This window comes from Sinocyclocheilus rhinocerous, unplaced genomic scaffold, assembly GCF_001515625.1.
Source record: "Sinocyclocheilus rhinocerous isolate Xijiao unplaced genomic scaffold, SAMN03320098_v1.1 scaffold1085, whole genome shotgun sequence".
Taxonomy (NCBI): domain Eukaryota; kingdom Metazoa; phylum Chordata; class Actinopteri; order Cypriniformes; family Cyprinidae; genus Sinocyclocheilus; species Sinocyclocheilus rhinocerous.
This window is the reverse complement of record NW_015659401.1, coordinates 637,704-656,595: the sequence shown is the minus strand read 5'-3', so window position 1 is coordinate 656,595 and position 18,892 is coordinate 637,704. Positions and strand designations below refer to the sequence as shown.

Sequence of the window (18,892 nt, the reverse complement as noted above, 5' to 3'; positions counted from 1 at the left end):
TCTGTGTTTCCTCTGCATTGCAAAGATGAATTTTGTTGATACTGATTTAATTTGCCTGGTAACAGCCCAAATGTCTTATTATTCTAAATAACTGATTCCTTTAATTAAAAACAACTAGTTTGAGATTTATAGGCCTATCCCAGGTGTGTCAAACTCAGGGCCGCAGCCCTGCAGAGTTTAGTTCCAACCCTGCTCCAACGCACATACCATGTATGTTTAAGTAAGTTTAATTAGGGTTATATCTAAACTGTGCAGGGCTGTGGCCCTCCAGGAACTGAGTTTGACACCCTTGGCCTATCCCATTTTTGCCTCCCTCCTACTGTTAAAATGTTACTAAGTAATTTTTACTCTGAGTAAAATTTTAAATGAGCTACTTTTTACTTTGAGATTTTTAGACTGGTACTTTTACTTGTACTTAAGTAAAATTTCATTAATGTAATGGTAGAATATTTTCGTACTCTCCACCTCTGGCTAAATATCACACAAGCCCACTGACCGTTCAAGCACAGCAGACCTGACATGGCTGCTATCATCACACTGCTTTAGAAGGGAGGAGGGGGAAATCGCTGAAATATAAAGAGCCGTCATAGATGGAGCGAGAGGAGGAGGAAGAGAGAGTTCTGAAGGCTGGTATTTTGAAAATTTTTATTCCCTTTCTTTCAGCTCCTCACCATGAAGTCATGTGCAAATATTTTCTCTATAGACCACCAAAGAAGAAAAAAAGACATGCAGTGATTTTCACCCTGAGCTCGAAACCTCAGCCCCTGCAAATGGTGGTATTATAAATAGCAAGCTCCCTCTCACACAAAGCAAACAAATGCTCCTGCACACAAATGAAAATGAAAGAAGGGGAAACAATGGGTGAATTAGGATGACTATTTAAATGTCCACTGCATGCAGAAGATGGTTCTCCCATCTGTCTCAGCCTCCTTCAGACAGACTGACAGAAATGCGCGGCAAACAAAGACAGACCCATCAGATTGTTCACACACACACACACACACACACACACACACACATGCGCGCTCACACGGGATCCATCCCCTGCACACACCCCTCAACAATCATTATCCTATCGAAAATCTGACAATTGTTTTTTTTTAAGGATGTAAGCATCATATTTGCTCAGCCAAGTTAATTGCCTGTATTCAAAAACAAAAAATTCATGCACTGCATCACAGTGTTTGCATGAAATACATCAACGGGAATTCATAAAAAAATTGAATTGAAAATATGGCAGAATACGCTGCTTCTTCCATGGAAAAAAATAATAACCTATATTCTAATAGTTTTCATAACCTCATTTTATAATCCACAAGATCAGACACAATGAAAAGCAGGGAGGGATTAGGCACAAAGGTAAACAACACACTCATAAAGATGGATGGGAAAACAATGGAGAAAAAGCATTCTATTACCCTTCTGAGTCTGTCCCTCATCCATGTCCTCCTCCATATTGCCCTGTCCTCTGATTTCAGGGGTCTCTACAGTGGTGACCAGTGTTGCGCCTGTGGGTTTAAAGTCCGCTGCTTAAACGCCTTCCCTTGCCTGCTTACCACAATAGAGGCTGAGGCTGGCTCTCAATGCACAAGTCTCTCTCTCTCTCTCCCTCTCTCTCTCTCAGACTCTCATTCCCTCCTCCCTCTCCTCACTCTCTCACTCCTGCTACTACCCTGTTCCTCACAGAGGAGAGCAGCTGTCAAGACCGTTTTTTTTCAATTGACGACTCTTGTGTGAGGAGGTTGAGTGTGGCATCTCAGCACGGGCTCGTGCAAACCAGTGTGTGTTAAAACATTCAGACCTCTATATACTTCTATATATGTGTTTATACGAGGTAAAGCAAGCTCAAGTGTGGGATACAAAAACAAATCCACAACCACCCAAAACATGGAGCAGCACACTGGGTGAACAGAGAAAGGTGGGTTTTTAGGGGAGTCAAGCACCAAGCCAGTAAAAGCCTCCTCAGTACACCCCTTCTCTAAAAGAATGGTTAAAGCTGGTTACATCTCTGCTGCATTAAACTCGAGATAAAAACAAGAAATAATCAATAATTTATGTTCTGTCTGGTAATTACCCTATACAAATGGTTATATAGAAGTGCTATATATATATATATATATATGTGAAGTAGATCTATTTGAGAGATAAAAGAACAGAGAGTGAAAGTTGAAATAATATTAACAATGGCCAGCGCTTCACCCTGAAGATATGCTGAGGCTATTTTTTAAGGGGATGGAACCCTTGTAATATTAACAAGCTTATTAAAGATATGAGCAAAGTCATTTATCCAACCATGAATACATAAATTTAGCTTTTTTGAATGTGTCTCATGTGTACATACATACTCAGGTTCCCTTGGTACAACATTGCTAAAGCTCACTTTAATGGCATTTCTCATAATTTTCATAACACATGGCCAAGCGTTATAGCAAGACAAGTAGCTTTGCGATCAGTAGAGCTATCGCTTGTCATAGCTCATTCTAAAGTGGTCAGTGACAAATGAAGTACTTTGTGTGCATTCTATGCATTTGTTGACATTTACATATCAACATTGGGTGTGTGTTTCATTGCATAATGTGACAGGTATCTAGAATTATTGCCAAAGTTTTCAGAAACACACATACTATATTTGTAATAATGAATCTAAGGGGTTGAAATATATTGATGATATCTTGAGTAGGTTTTTTCAGCTTTGCTGCTTCTGTGCGCAACATGGATGAAATATGAATGTATGTGATGAATATAACATCATATGGTGCGCTCACCTGATTCTTTATGTGTGTGTGTGTGTGGTGAAATATATTCACTGTCATTCCAGGGAGTGACAAAAACATAAAAGGATTAAAAAGGCAGTTTGTTTTAAGTGAGTTTTACTCACTTATTCAGCCACATATTGTTTGTTAGAACCTTCAATCTCGTACAGAAGTGCTATTAAAATTTCTAATCATTGGGTTCAGTTTCACAAAATTAACAAAAAAGCCTCCGACCTTTTTTTCAGATCCCAGGTTTTTTTGTTGTTGTTGTTGTTTTTAATATTGGCCTCTGAATTATGAATTTAGTTTAAATTACTTTTTAAAGCTTTATCTATTTTTAGACAAACATATTCATTTTATTGTATGATTTTAGCTAACTAGTCCACTTTACACTTATTTGAATCTTCAACAAAGAACATCTTGCATGTCGGGCTGATGCACACTTTACAATTGCTGCTTGCTAGGAGGAGAGCTAAAATAAGACACTGCCCTCTGTTTGATATTCTGTTTCAGTTGGAAATACGTCAATATAGATGTTAAGTAGGTAGCAACTTCTGGTTTACACATACTTTAAATATGGTATTTAAATGTGAGTGTGGCAAGCCGTTTTTGACATTTCAGTATTTCCTAAATCAAGCAGGACTCGGTCTTGGGATGGCCAAAATAGCTGCCCGTAGGCATTGCAAATATGGTTGCTCAAGTGAACAGACTTTCCTTGAAAGGGAAATTGGCTGGGGTAATTGGCTGTCTGTGATCACGTCTGCCAATTTTTTCTATGATAAAAAAAATTAACTTGAAATTATTAAGAAAACAGTTCTCTCCAATGCTACAATGTTTGACTACAATGAGTGCATTTCAACTGATTGCCCGCTTATAAAGCTCATCTCCACCATGTAATCATCAATGTACGAAATATTAATCACTAGAAAAATGTATTTAAAAAGCTTTTTTAAAGGGGTCATGAATTGAGAAACCAAATTCTCCCTGGTTTTTGTCATACAAGACATACTGTACTATAAAAACATACTGTACGTTTCAGAGCTCAAAACTTTCCTGTAGTCCAAAAAACAGCTTTTATTGAAAGCAAGCTGCCAAAATGACACTTTTTCTACTTCTGGGTTTTTATTTTATAATAGAGACATTTTATTGTGTATTCTTTGGTAAACCAGTTGCAATTCGATGCAGGCTTTGCAAACAGACTTTTACAAATACGATACGGATGGACTGACAGTAATGCTTGTAAGTAATCATGTTAATTCTAATCATATACAGTCAGAGTTCTTTAACGCAACATGATTTATTGCTGTTTATGTGTCAGTGAATCAAGCCAGTGACTAAACAGTCAACTTCTCACTCTTCCTCTTAGCAGCATGGAAATCATCTGTTATTAAATTTTGATCAAATTATACACAGAAAGCACCCTCGTTAGAATTGCTGGAACTGTCAATCACTTCAAGTTAAAGCATTCACGAGAGTGCAGCAATTGAGTTGCAATGCATGGGACTTGATCTACATATAATGCTATAATCAACACTTTCAAGATTAGTTTATCTTGTAAGCTATAATGGTAAACATGTTGTAAAAGTTTTTTTTTAAGTTCAACATGTACAGTAATACTTTCATGCAAATGTGCTAAACAATAAATAGCAGTGGGCATCTACACTGAAGTCTTGAGAGATGAGAAATGCCCATTTAATCAGTGTTCAAATCAGAGGACTAAAAAGAAAATTTAATATATCAATTTTAACAGAGCAATGCCAGGCATCATTATGGATATTTACCTGCTATCTGGAAATTACTCTATTTGTGTTGCAATGTAGTTTTAACAGTGCCTGGTTAACAGATACTCGAGTTTTTACTGGCCCCATTGCTTCAAATACTGGCTTATGATCTGCTGACACTTTGAAAGATGCATCAACATGTCCTGGCCAAAATGCTGACAGATTTACTTTCTAACAGCAGTTTTAAGTTCTAAAATTATTGTGAAGGCCAACCTGCTTTCTTATTTAGAATCCAAGAATAGCATCTAGTTGCTACTGAAAGTGTGTTAAGGGCCACTCACACAGGATGCATTCTGTATGAACGGCCCCTAACTCTACCCCCCCCCAAATGACTGCATGTCCTCTGACAATAACAATTTGTCTGATGTGTTGATATACTGCCGTGCCATGTTTAACATTCCTACCCTGATAGGGCTCTATTTCAGGAACAGCATCACTGCACAGACATAAAAAACCAAATGCAGACTAACATTTGACAGTAAATATAATAGGATACAAGGCATTCTGTATTCTGCTATCACACAGATTTACTTTCTAACAGCAGTTTTAAGTTCTAAAATTATTGTGAAGGCCAACCTGCTTTCTTATTTAGAATCCAAGAATAGCATCTAGTTGCTACTGAAAGTGTGTTAAGGGCCACTCACACAGGATGCATTCTGTATGAACGGCCCCTAACTCTACCCCCCCCCAAATGACTGCATGTCCTCTGACAATAACAATTTGTCTGATGTGTTGATATACTGCCGTGCCATGTTTAACATTCCTACCCTGATAGGGCTCTATTTCAGGAACAGCATCACTGCACAGACATAAAAAACCAAATGCAGACTAACATTTGACAGTAAATATAATAGGATACAAGGCATTCTGTATTCTGCTATCACACAGGGCGTTTAAGACAGTATTTCCCAACCCTGTTCCTGGAGGCACACCAACAGTACACGTTTTCAAACTCAAACCCACCTGATTCAACTCAAGAGCTCAAACGGATGAATCAGACAAAGAGACATCCAAAAATCTGTACTGTTGGTGTGCCTCCAAGAACAGGGTTGGGAAACAATAGTTTAAAGAACAGACGGAAACTCTTTATTTTACAGTCTCTTTGTTACACGTCAAGTAAAATTAAATGAAACTAACCTTACAGTAAGTACATGTTGCTAATTAATATTACTACTTAAATGTATAATTACACTGTAACAAGACACCTTAAAATAAAGTGTAACCAAACATTCATAATTGGCTGCCTGAAAAATGCAAAAAATATTTTGTCAGTGTGAAAATATGTGTATGTCAATGAACAATTGACAGTCACTGAACAATACTCGTAAATACATAATTTTGATTTTTAGCAATGTTTTGGACATCTATCTATCTATCTATCTGTAAAATTATCTAATAATATCTAATTTTTTATTAATATGATTTTTTATTACATGAAATTTCAGATGAAATGTATTTAAATATACAAAACTAAATATTTCCATAAATAACTAAATAATATAGTAATAGTAACTAAATAATATAATAATATAGTAATAACACACATTCGATAACATTATACATACAATTAATTACTTATACTAATACATAATGTAATAGATGTAATTGAATAATAGCAAATTAAATATATACTTGTGTATACTTCATTGCATGAAAATAGCAGATTAAATGTATTTACATTTACAGTAAACAATTATATATAAATATTTATATATAACTTGTAAGTCAATAATAAACACATTTGCTATCATTCAATTCTAAAATTAATTTGTATAAATATTTAAACAATTTAATTATTTCATAATATGATTTAATCATAGCAAATTAAATTAATTTCATTTGCATGTACAGAAGGAAAATGATCTCCAATGTGATTGCCACATGTCATGGAGTCTATGCAGGCACAAACACAGCCACACCCTGGTCCCTGATGATGCTGCTTTTCTGGGAAGGTGGTGGGAGAGAGACATTGGCTCTTGCTGCCAAGTGTGTGTGTTGTTCGTATGTGCATGTGTTAATGTGTGATGCACCAATAAGCAATGAGTATGGGGTGGGTTTTGGAGAGGAAATCCAAAGTTAATGAGCGATACTTTAACACCCAATCCCCCTTCTGGCTAATCCATGTTTCTGTCTGGATTAAATAAATGAATCCGAACACCCCTCCTCTATCTCTTGAATACATGCATCCTCCCTATTTTGCACTGCAGGCCCAGATGAAAAAACACACAACAGATGGCTTAGCAGCCTCTACAAGGGCATCTAGCCGTCTACATGCAGTTAGTTGGCAATGGAAAGCATTGCACAAAATGTGTGCCAGTGTGCGTGTATTCTGAAATGCTTGCAGTGAGCGCTACCATCGCCCGCTCTAGCTGACTTGTTACCATGGAAACACACTTTAGATGTCGCCTGTCTAGGAGGCAGCGCATGCACACATACACTGAGCACACAATGTGCACAAAGCATGAAACACCATGTTTTATAAGCAAGCTAACACAAAATAACTCTTGACAGGGTTATCTTTCCTGTCAGGGTCTTGTGTCACCCTGAAGGGGTTTATTGTATGATACAACTGGATTACTGTAAATTTTGAACAGCTACTTACCAGTAAAACAATTCATGGACATTGATTTAGATATATAGATTTAAGATTATTACATTATCTTACTTATAGATAAGCCTAAAGCCTTTGCTAAGAAATATAGTGCATTAATATGTAGGAAAAAAATCAGCCCAACAAGAAAAACACTGCAAGCAACAATGTTAATAATCCGAAATCCATGATATACTGTTCAAAAGTTTGGGGTCAGTAAGATTAACTTTTTTTAAATATTAAAATATTATTTAAAAAAAATATTTTGTTGTTGTTATTGTTGTTGTTTTTGAAGTAATACTTGCATTAAATTGATCAAAAGTGACAGTTTACATTGTTACAAAAATATATTTCAAATAAATGCTGTTCTTTTGAGAATCCTGAAAAAAAATGTTTTCACAAAAATATTAAGCAGCACAACTGTTTTCAACTCTAAAAATAATGTGAAATGTTTCTTGATCAGCAAATCAGCATATTCAAATGATTTCTGAAGGATCATGTGACACTGAAGACTGGAGTAATGACTGCTGAAAATTCAGCTTTGCATCATCAATAGATTTTTAAAATGTATTCTAATAGACACACTCAACATAAAAAAAAAACAGTTAAACAGTTTCAATTGTAATAATATATGATAATTTGACAGTTTTTACTGTATTTTTAATTAAATAAATGCAGCCTCAGTGAACATAAGAGACTTCTTTCAAAAACATCTATTTCAAGTTTTTCTCAGCAGTTCCTTGCCGTTCAAAGTGCTGTTTTCATTTTCTCACTTTAACTAGAGGCTCCTGAGCTTCTAGCCATTCTTTAAAGGCTCACTATAAAATTAATACAGAAATCCACCAAGGCAATTTTTACAACGTGTCACCACATTGAGTCACATGAAGGCTCCAATGACAAGAGAGAGCGCAGAGTGATATGAGAGATATGAAAGTAGCACTGGTATGCTGCCATGGAAAGCATTCAGTTTATTAAAACAAGATATTTGACCACCGATTGCTTTTATTAATGAACCAATCTGAATAAAGAATTCCAGAGAGCCAGTTACTTTGTATATATATGGATTAAATGCATTTACAAATGCTGGTCACCTGGTGGTCACAATGGCATTTTCTGAGTTACTTCCCTACATGAATAGTTCATACAAAATCCATTTTTCAAACATCTTTTTTGTTCCACAGAAGAAAGTCATACAAGTTTGGAACAACATGAGGGTGAGTAAATGATGACTCTTTTAATGAAAGAATCTTTTAATTTTTGGATGAACTGTCCTATAAAAAATAAATAATTATTTAACAGATTAATATTTTTTCCTACTTTCATTTCCTTTTATTGTTGTAAAAGAATTGTGACACTTATTTCAATAACATTCCAGCTATGCTAATGATAAAATGACTGCGTTCAGGGTCATACAATTCGCACCTCATGGCATTTTATTCTGCACAAAGCCTATTATTTGTTTTTTTTTAAAATGTCAATTTCAGACAGAAAACAGCATGAGCATGTAATAGGGAGGAGGGTGAGAAAAACAGAGGGAGCGTGAGAGAGACGAGGTGGCCTAAAAAGTTATTTTCTGGGCACATTGATGAAAAGCATTATGTTTGCTTTATATATCCATGGCAACCTTATGCTATGAATTGAGTCTGAAAGATGCATGGTAACACAACAGATACACTCTTTATATTTGACAGTGGCACTGAGTATGTGAGAGTGTTTGCCTGTGTGTGAGACTGAAAGGAACTGTGTGACACTATGTGTTTGTGTGTGTACAAGGGGAGAGAGAAGCAGAGTAAAAGAGGCAGAGGGGGTAAACATGGACCTGGGAAACTTGCCTAAATCCTGCCTGTCTCACAGTGAGTTTGCTAAATGAATGTCTAATTTGCAGTGGGTCTTAGGTGGAGCAGAGAAGAGAACATGCTGCGCCTTTCAATGAAAACACCGCCATCTCAATACAGAGATAACAGAGATGCAACAGCAGGCTGAAGACGGCCTAAGAGCTAACTGATACACTGATAAATGTTGAATTTATACTCAGATGACGTTCATGTTACATAGGAGGCTCCCGTACCGCCTCCTCCGCACCACCAGAGGGAACCATCTCCTGAATATTAACCATCCCTTATTCTGACTCCAACTCCCATCATCCCTCATACCTGGGACTGATCACTCACACCTGCACCTCATTACCCACACACACATTTAAGCCGCACTCACACACAGACTCTCTGCGAAGTCTTGATTTGCCTGGCTGTCATTTCTGAGCGTTATACCCGTGTTTGTTTTCATTGTGTTTGACCTTGGCCTGTTTCCTGATCTCCTGACTGTTCTCTGCCTGCCCCTACTCGGATTGTTCTACTGTGTTTGCTAGCTGCCTGCCCTGATCTCTCGCCTGTGTCACGACTCTGTCTCTTGCCTAGCCTCTGCTGTATTGTCTTGCCGGTATTCAACCTCTGTATTGTCTGACTATCCCAATAAAGCTGCGAATGGATCTAAACCCTTCTGATGTGTCGCAACAGTTCCAAACCTACATGATTTTTTTTTTGTCCATGGAGATTTTGAGGAAAATGTCCAGACTGCTCTTTTTATACAACAAGACCCAAGCTGTACTATAAAAAAGCCATAGAAACATCAAATCATAAGGAGGAGAAAAATTATTTTTTAGAAACTGATTCAAATATCATCACACATTTGGTAAGAACTATGGATGAAAGCAGAATTAAAATGTTTACAGATAGATAGATAGATAGATAGATAGAGTCATGTGAAAATGTTAGAAAACCCTATTGAATTCCATGATTTCTGTATCAGGACATAATAAAAACAAATTATCTAGTCCTTGGCAGGTCTTAAAAATGGGAAAATAAAACCTCAGATGAACAACAACACATGACATATCACACCGTGTCATTATTTATTTAACAAAATAAAGCCAAAATGGAAAAGCCATGTGTGACAAACTTAGGACACCCTATGATTCAGTTGCCTGTAGATCCACTTTTAGCAGCAATAACTTTAAGTAATCATTTTCTGTATGATTTTATCAGTCTCTCACATCGTTCTGGAGGAATTTTGGCCCACTCTTCTTTACAACGTTGCTCCAGTTTATTGAGTTTTGTGGGCATTTGTTTATGCACAGCTCTCGCCACAAAATTTCAGTCAGGATGAGGTCTGGACTTTGACTGGACTGCTGTAACCCCTTGATTAGTTTCTTTTCAGCTGCTCTGTTGTAGATTTGCTGGTGTGCTTGGGATCATTGTCCTTATTTTGGCCCAACTTTAGCTGTTGGACGGATGGCCTCAAATTTGACTCTAGAATACTTTGGTATACAGAGGAGTTCATGGTCAATTCAATGACTGTGAGGTGCCCAGGTCCTGTGGCTACAAAACAAGCCCAAAATCATCAGCCTTCCACCAGCATTTGTGACTTTTGGTATGAGGTGTTTGTGCTGATATGCTCTTTAGGTTTTCACCAAACATGGCACTGTGCATTATGGCCAAACTTCTCCACTTTGGTCTCTTCTGTTCAAAGAGTGTTGTTCCAGAAGTCTTATGGTTTGTTTAGATGCAACTTTGCAAACCTAAGCTATCCCACCATGTTTTTTTAGAGAGAAGAGGCTTTCTTCTGGCAACCCTTCCAAACATGCCATACTTGTCCCATATTTGTCTAATTGTACTGTCATGAACTTTATCATTTAACATGTTAACTGAGGCCTGTAGAGTCTGCGGTGAAGTTCTTGGGTTGTCTGCCGCGAATGGACCAAGATGGCGGGTGAATGGACCAAGATGGCGCCGCTGATGGCTGCCTCCGTGGCGTGCTCCGCAGTTGTTTTTATGTTTTTGTTAGTTTGTCCTGTCTTTAGTTATATCCCTGCAATTAGTTTCACCAGAGACGAATTGCTGGACATTCGGCAGTACATAACACCCAATATTTCACCGGTTTTCAACTATTCTGATGTTTTGCTGGACATTGTAGTTGGCGGAGCAGCAGCACTGATCAAACGCTTCAGGATGCGCAGACGGGGGAAGCGAGCCAGCGTGCTCGTGAAGCTCAGACAGAGCGGATTTCAAATGGCGCTGCCTAGCATCCATCTGGCGAACTTCCACTCTCTACCCAACAAAACGGACGAACTCCTTCTGCTCTATAAACAAGGATTTTTCACATTCTGATGCTCTGTGTTTCACGGAAACCTGGCTGAACGACGCCATTCCGGACAGTGCGCTACATATGCCGGGCTTTCAGCTGTTCAGAGCGGACCGTGACGCAGAATCAACGGGGAAATCGCACGGTGGTGGGACATGCTTTTACATCAATGAAAGGTTTAAAGAAGTTAAAGAAGAAAATTAAAGAAGATGTGCTGTCCCGATCTGGAAGCGCTCCTCATTAACTGTAAGCCTTTCTACTCGCCGCGGGAGTTTTGCTCGTTCATCACAACCTAATATCAGCACATATCACTAGTATAGTCAGCCATAGGCCAACTTTCATATGAACGATTTTCTTTTTTGTTTGTTCATTTGGTAGAAACCATATTTATGCATGAGGTTATGTATGCTTTAGTTCATAAGGCCGCATATGCACATGAATGATTTAGTTCAGTTTCAGAAGCCAGCAAGTTCATTTACAACAGTTGCAGCTCTGTTGCATGGTCTCAGTGGCTATATTCTCAAATTCAGCTTTTTAAATATATATATATATATATAAAACTATAAGAAGTAGTTCTTCTGAAAAATATTAATTGTTTACACTTTGAATAAAAGCAAAAAAAAAGAGATAGGAATATGCACTTCATTTAAATAGATTTGTTGATCTATATGGTGAAGCTGTTCCAATGTAGAGAATTCAAATTCAATTGCAATCTAAACAACAAGCCTTTAGAAGCTAATAAACAAATATTATTTTGAGTCTGTGTCCTATTCAAACACAGACAACAAAAGCAGCCTGCACACTGATGTGTATTCTTGTTAGATTCTTTTTTTATTTATTATGCGAATAAATCTTCTGCTCAAATTTCTAGGGCCGCATTTTGAAATGTGCTTTGAAGACCTTTGTTAGACATCTACCTTAAACAGTCTCATAATTTGCCTCCAATATCCACAGTGCATTTGCCTCTGATGCCACATGCCACTGAACCTGCACATAAAGAAGACAAACATTTCCTAAATACAATACAGTTAAACATTAATAATACTATACACTTGTGAAGTGTTGGCCAACAGTGTTATTTTAGTATTAATTATGTAGAATTATAGTATTTATTAACATTTTTTCATTTTTCATTTTTATTTTAATTCTAGTTTAATTTTGAGTATTTTTATGTGCTTGTTATTTATTTATTTATTTACTTACTTACTATTTAGCTTTAATTTATTTTTCAGTTCAGTTTTTTTTCCCAGATTTTTGCATTTATAGTCTGGAGAAGTTGACACCAGTTGCCGAAAGTTGTTGAGAGTCAGCAGATTTGAGTTGACAGATTTAATAGAAAATCACGTAGTGTATGACGGTCACAGATTTTTTTAGCTTCAAACTATGATATCATCTAGTTGGAGGATATTGAACATTTTTGATGTTTTGAGACGATTTTAAAACACTTTTGTTTTTATTTGTCACATGTCTCCTAGCAACAGGGCACGTGTTTCTGTGTGAGTTTCTTGTAATAAGAACTACTTGAAAGTCTGGTAGCTTGAGATCCTCTGTCGGCAAGTATATGATGTCTAATGTTTTAAAATCTGCAAAGATTTTAAAAGTCATGTAGTGTATTCCAGTCTTTAAAGTTATTTTAATTTCAGTTAGTTGTCAAGGTAACATTTCTAATTTTTGTTTACGTTTTAGCATTCAGCTCTTTCTTAACTAATTTTTAAAAGTTAACTACTTTGCAAGATAGTATTTTAGGAGCTTACCCAACACTGCTTGTGACTCTGCTCTGTTGGGAAAAAAAACATGGTTTGTTTAAATTAAGTATTTCGATTGTTGGCTTACGTATGTCTCGTCCTCTTGTTGGGAAGGTAGAGCCAAGAACTTAACAAGCTGCTTGACTGGTGTTCATCTGCAGGTTTGGCTCGCTCTGGTGGGCTAACAGCAGAGGCAATCTGACAGCCTGTTCTCTAAGAGTGGCCTTAAAGGTCCCATGGCATGAAAATTTCACTTTATGAGGTTTTTTAACATTAATATGAGTTCCCCTAGCCTGCCTATGGTCCCCCAGTGGCTAGAAATGGCGATAGGTGTAAACCGAGCCCTGGGTATCCTGCTTTGCCTTTGAGAAAATGAAAGCTCAGATGGCCCAATCTGGAATCTTCCCTTTATGTTGTCATACGGGGAAAGGTTACCTCCCCTTTCTCTCCTTTGCCCGCCCAGAGAATTTGACACCAAGGCTGAATTTCGGGACAGAGACTTCAGATACAGTACTAGGGACCACTTAGGCCTATATAAACGCATCCAAAAAGCAGCATGTCATGGGACCTTTAACATTGAATCGTTCTACGAAGAAGTCAAGATAAAATTATTAAAAAAAGAAAAATGCAGTAAAACATCCTTCCCCAAGACATACAGATCTCAAGGCAAACCGAAAGGATTCACGGTGTGTTACTCACTTGGGTCTTGTGTTCTCTCCTCTTTTCTCTGTTCTATGTGCCTGTGTATGATCGCAAGGACCTTGCGCTGGTTGGTGATGATGTTTGGTTCAGCTATAACCTCACTGAGACTCAAGTTGCTCTTTATGGCCACTGAGGCTGTGGCTCGAGCCACCATGGGCAACTGGTCTTGATAAGCCTTATCTATGAAGTCTTGCTCCACCCTCTGGATGGTCTGGATTCTACAGGAAGCATAAAACATGACAAATGAAGACAAGGTGTGAGATTAATTAGTCCTTAACCTTTGAGTTAAGCATATGTGGCTCATTATGAAATCATGGCTGCAAGCCAATGTGTGTATTTATATTACAAAGCATGTACATTGCAGGTGAAGGGGAAGTACATATCCTGCAAAACGTATCCTCCCTTTCATTTGAACATAATTTTATCTTTTGGAAATTAATTGTATCATGAAAAGTGGGCTTTATATACGAGAATGGAGAAAAACAAAATGTGAGTATTCGAACACATTGCCTAAAGTGCTATTTGGCTAATATTTGATTTACATTATCCGATGGGAATGTAAAATGCATAAAGTAAATATGAAAGCTCACCTTCTGTTGGTCAGAATGGTGTAAATCTCTTGCATAAGAAGCTCTGCAGCTCCAGGTTTACAGTGGATTGTGCCATCGATGACATCTTTCAACAGACTGATGTTTTGCTTCACAAAAAACGTTTAAACAACCAAAGGTGTATTACAGAGAAGATCTTTATTAAACAGCTAGATATTTATTTAATTGGCATAGTTTAAGAAATAAATATGCACAATAAACATATCAAGAAACCAAATTATTATTTCATGTCACTTTTATTATTTCTGCAGGGTATCAAACTCACTCTCTCAATCTGGGACCAGTTGGATAGTTTGGCAGCCAGTGAAGCTCCATTATCATAGGAGTGCATATGAAAATCCCTTGGGAAGTACCAGGAAAATATTTCCGCCACTATGTACCCATTGGAAAAGTCTCTTTAGTCAAAAAAGACAGCAAGGCACGTTTAAGCACATTTCATATTTAATAGTAATGCTTAAAATTGTGTTTATTTTTGAAAATGTATTTTTGATCCCAATTTGTCATATTTTTCATGAAACTAGAGGATCAATATTAACATTTTATTAAATAGCGAAATAGAGTCCTCTTTAAGAAACTGTAAATTCATATTTATTGTTATTGTACTTGATTAGAAAACTAAACTAACTAGCTATATATAGCACTTTTAAGCTTCTATAGCTACAAGTGCAAATGTATTAAGATCCCCTAAAAAATGGCTCAAGTTTATGGGGCTTCAGAAATGCTGTTATCTTCACTACTCACCTGCGCACGTTTTTTTGGGATAAACGATAAATCAAGACTTTGTAGCCATTTCAAAACCTCTCGTGGTAGACCAGCCTTCTTAGGGGACTGTGAATAGGCCATTTCTAACTATAGATAACGACAGAAACGAGGAGCAGCCTCAAATTTGTTTGACGAAGAGGACACATATCCTTTCTGTTCATTGTTTACAGTCGCATGGAAACAAGTTTGACGACACACGCTGGAGTTGATGTGCTGCCACCTGCTGGCAGATTATATGTTTGATTTGTAGAACATTTGATCTGGATGATTTTTTCCTTACTATGGAAGTCAATGGCTACCGTCAACTATTTTCAACTGGTTACAAACATTCATCTTGAGGGTGAGGAAATCATGACAGAATTTAAATTTTTGTGTGAACTATCCCTTTAAAGAGACAATGAGTCACTGGAGTAGCACTTGTTGTTTGTCATTTCTCCGATCACAGATGCAGACAGGGTTTTATGTTTACGCGGCGCGATGCAACGCAACCAAGGCGGGGCATAGAGGAGAAACAATAATGTACAGTAAGTAAAAAATAATGTGTTTTTTTTTACTTTAAACCGCATAAACACATTTCATTACACCAAATACACAAAATATTGTTCTTTTTAGCAGCATCATATGACCCCTTTAAGTCTAAAATGTTGCTGAAGTATATTTGATTTATTAAAGATAATCAAGATGGGCTACCAGTCACAAGTTTATTTATACACCAAGGACATCAATGGTAAATCAGAAATGGGAGACAATTATTATTAAATGGAAAAAGATCAAACAGATTGTATTATTTAAAATTATTAGTTATACTAATTCAAACTATACAATAATACTAAGATGGCTTGCCAGCAAACATAATGATGTTATCTATATTGTAGAAAGTTCTTCATAGCTTTGGGGAGGGGCAAATGTGATAGAAGATGTAGTCGGGAACGTCCCAAACTCTCCCTGATTTGCTGACGGCACAGTTGACGCAGAGAACGGGGTGTCGCTGTAAAAGGAAGAAAACTGATAAAGGCTGATGCAGTAAAACATGTAAAAGTCAAAATATCAGTGACTTTTGAGCCTATCATGCTGCTGCACATTTAGCTCACCTTCATAAATCAATAGGAATCCCTCTGTAAGGCTCCCAGGAGGAGCAACCTCTACGGGACGCTTATACTCCAGGTTGCATGCATTTACGTCTGCCCCAAATTCCAGCAGGAGCTTCACTATGCTTATACAGTCTTTCTGGGCTGCTGCATGAAGAGGAGTCTCCAAATTTGTACCTCTCTGCACATTTGCACCTGTGATGGTGAAAATTCAGTAACATAATAACACATAGCATAGGTTATTTTCCAAATATTAAGCATAACTTTAAGTGTGACCTACCTGTAGGAGTGGGTGATATATCAGTTAAAACAATAAATTGGTAGAAATGTAATAACCGGTATGGTGCCATGGTACAACAAATCATATTACGATACCTGTTTTTTTAAACGTAAATTAAAAACACTTATTTAGTCTGGCTTTTATGTAGTGTTTTACAGTTCTATGATTCTAGTATTAATGTTTATTTTATTTATTAACATCATTTTCATTTATTTCTACTGTATTTTATTTGATCAATATTTAATTTTTTGTTCCATTCTAACATTTTACTGTTTTATTATAAACTATTTTATTTTCATAACTTGTATTTTGTGTCAGTTGCTGATTTATGCCTGTAAAGCACTTTGAATTGCATTGGGTTTGCTGAAAGGTGAGTTTGGTTGAAATAAAGTTTGATTGATTGAACCCGAGTTGTGAACATGAATTTGCATTCTGTGTTGAGATAAAAAGTGTCATTTGAGTCGATTCTTTTTATGAACCGTTTTCACTCACGTTAACTGGTTTAAATCAGTCTGACACTGAATGAACTCACTGAATCCGTTAGAGCGGTTACTGAATCAACACTTAATGAACTCCCCCTTATTGTTACTTTCAGCGTTGTCCATCTCAAAATGAATCTACTTTTTATGTACTTTAGGCTTGTTTAACTTAACTGTAATACAGGCTGGTTGTGTCGAACTGACCCTCTGCTAAAGTTGAAAAATTAAAAGTTAGATTGTCATGAAACTGCTGTTTGTTTGTCCGCACTTGTCAGCACAGTTAAGATAGTGGTGTGAGTTTCGACTTGTTTACCTCCATCAAGCAGCTTGCGGGCACAAAAGAACTCCATACATCGACAAGCACTATAGAGAGGAGTGCCCATGTGAGGGATTTCATAGTCCACATCAACAGCCCACGCAATCAGTGCCTCCACACACTTACTGTGGCCTTTGAACGAGACCATAAAACCATGTCATATTAAAAACTTAGAGAGTCTATTAGCAAGTCAGCTAAGCAGGGCTAATTTGGATTTGTGTAGGACTATGGTACTTTAGTGCCAGTCTTATACCCACCCCTGCTGACTGTCTCATGGATGGGTGAAGGCTGGCATACAGCCAGGGCCTGTGGTCTGGCGTCAGTCTGCAAGAGCAGCTCTAGACATTCCAAACTGCCAGCTGAGCAGGAATTAAACAATGGAGTCACTCCATCTATAGTTGTCACATTAACCTGAACACACAGACATAGAATACAAGGCAAACGAACAGCATGTTTCATGAAATTATATGAAAAATGCAACAGCTGAACAGAAAGTTTTATCCCGTTTTATGGCTTAAGTGTTTACCAAACTATAAGGGTTTGCTGTAACTCATATATTAGAATAGACAAAATAATAAAAAAAACATAATAATAAAAAATATAATATAATATAATAATGACAAAATAAAAGATAAAATGATTATATAAAAAGAAAAAAAGAAAGATAAAATTTTTCTAGAATTAATTGAATAGATAAAATAAAATAAACAAATAGAATAATATAATACAGTATAATATAATAATGACAAAATAAATTAATATAATATAATATAATATAATATAATATAATATAATATAATATAATATAATATAATATAATATAATATAATAATGATAAAAGAAAAGAACTCAGTAACAGAAGCCTAGGCTGTTTATCAAGACCTGTGAAATGAAAGTGTTACCAATCAGCCCTGCAGAGACTAACGTTGGCTCCGGCATCTATCAGGGCTCTGGCACAGGCAACATGGCTCCCTATGCACGCCTCATGAAGAGGGCTAATGTGGTCTATTGTCAGCACATTCACGCTGTGGCCCTGAGGACAGATTAAGAGAAATTAATACTGCATTAGAATGTGCAGGATCTTTTTTATTCCAGATGGTGGCAGCAATGCCCTTCAATAGGTGCATGGTGGATTACAATGTGTATCACATTACTTATCCAGTAGAGTGCATGTGACTACAATATATAAATACTACACATATTAATACAATTATGTATTTCTTATCTTACAGTTCAACTTAAGGTCATTTAAATGAGAAATTACCTGTGCAATGAGGGTCTTGAGAGCCAGCAGTCGTCCTTGGCTGGCAGCATCATGAAGAGCAGAGCGGTCGGCCCAAGACCCTGGAGAAGAATAAAAACAGTGATTTGCCAAACAGGACATTTTGGAATTTTAAAATATGAATACCATCTTATACATATACATACATACAAACATACATGCATACAACCTAAGTATAGTGTAAATCTTTCTATTTTGCATTTTTCTAATTTATTAGAAAATATATGTTTTAAATGTTTGTTGAATTGTTTTAATAATAATGTTATACATTGAAATATATTTTATCTATTCAATTATGAATTCTATAGAAATATGGTGTATGTATGTATATATATATATATATATATATATATATATATATTCAAT

General features: G+C 36.6%; 2 protein-coding genes and 1 pseudogene across 3 annotated transcripts in view; all 3 read right to left on the bottom strand.

Moving 5' to 3' along the window:
* LOC107723811 (proteolipid protein DM beta-like) overlaps positions 1–1,615 on the bottom strand; it is a 13,408-nt gene extending 11,793 nt beyond the window's left edge. The window contains exon 1 of the mRNA XM_016532509.1: positions 1,419–1,615. Coding sequence (XP_016387995.1) covers positions 1,419–1,455 — 37 coding nt within the window. The 5' untranslated portion in view covers positions 1,456–1,615. The remainder of the gene's footprint in view (positions 1–1,418) is intronic.
* An 11,522-nt stretch (positions 1,616–13,137) lies between these two features.
* LOC107723807 (spermatogenesis-associated protein 4-like) lies at positions 13,138–15,162 on the bottom strand (annotated as a pseudogene).
* Positions 15,163–15,924: 762 nt separating this feature from the next.
* LOC107723803 (ankyrin repeat and SOCS box protein 5-like) overlaps positions 15,925–18,892 on the bottom strand; it is a 5,864-nt gene continuing 2,896 nt past the window's right edge. For both annotated transcript variants that reach the window (XM_016532503.1, XM_016532504.1), the window contains exons 2-7: positions 18,509–18,588; positions 18,170–18,277; positions 17,502–17,655; positions 17,242–17,376; positions 16,173–16,364; positions 15,925–16,069 (exon numbers count right to left, since the gene is read on the bottom strand). In XM_016532503.1, coding sequence (XP_016387989.1) covers positions 15,942–16,069; positions 16,173–16,364; positions 17,242–17,376; positions 17,502–17,655; positions 18,170–18,277; positions 18,509–18,588 — 797 coding nt within the window. In that variant the 3' untranslated portion in view covers positions 15,925–15,941. The remainder of the gene's footprint in view (positions 16,070–16,172; positions 16,365–17,241; positions 17,377–17,501; positions 17,656–18,169; positions 18,278–18,508; positions 18,589–18,892) is intronic.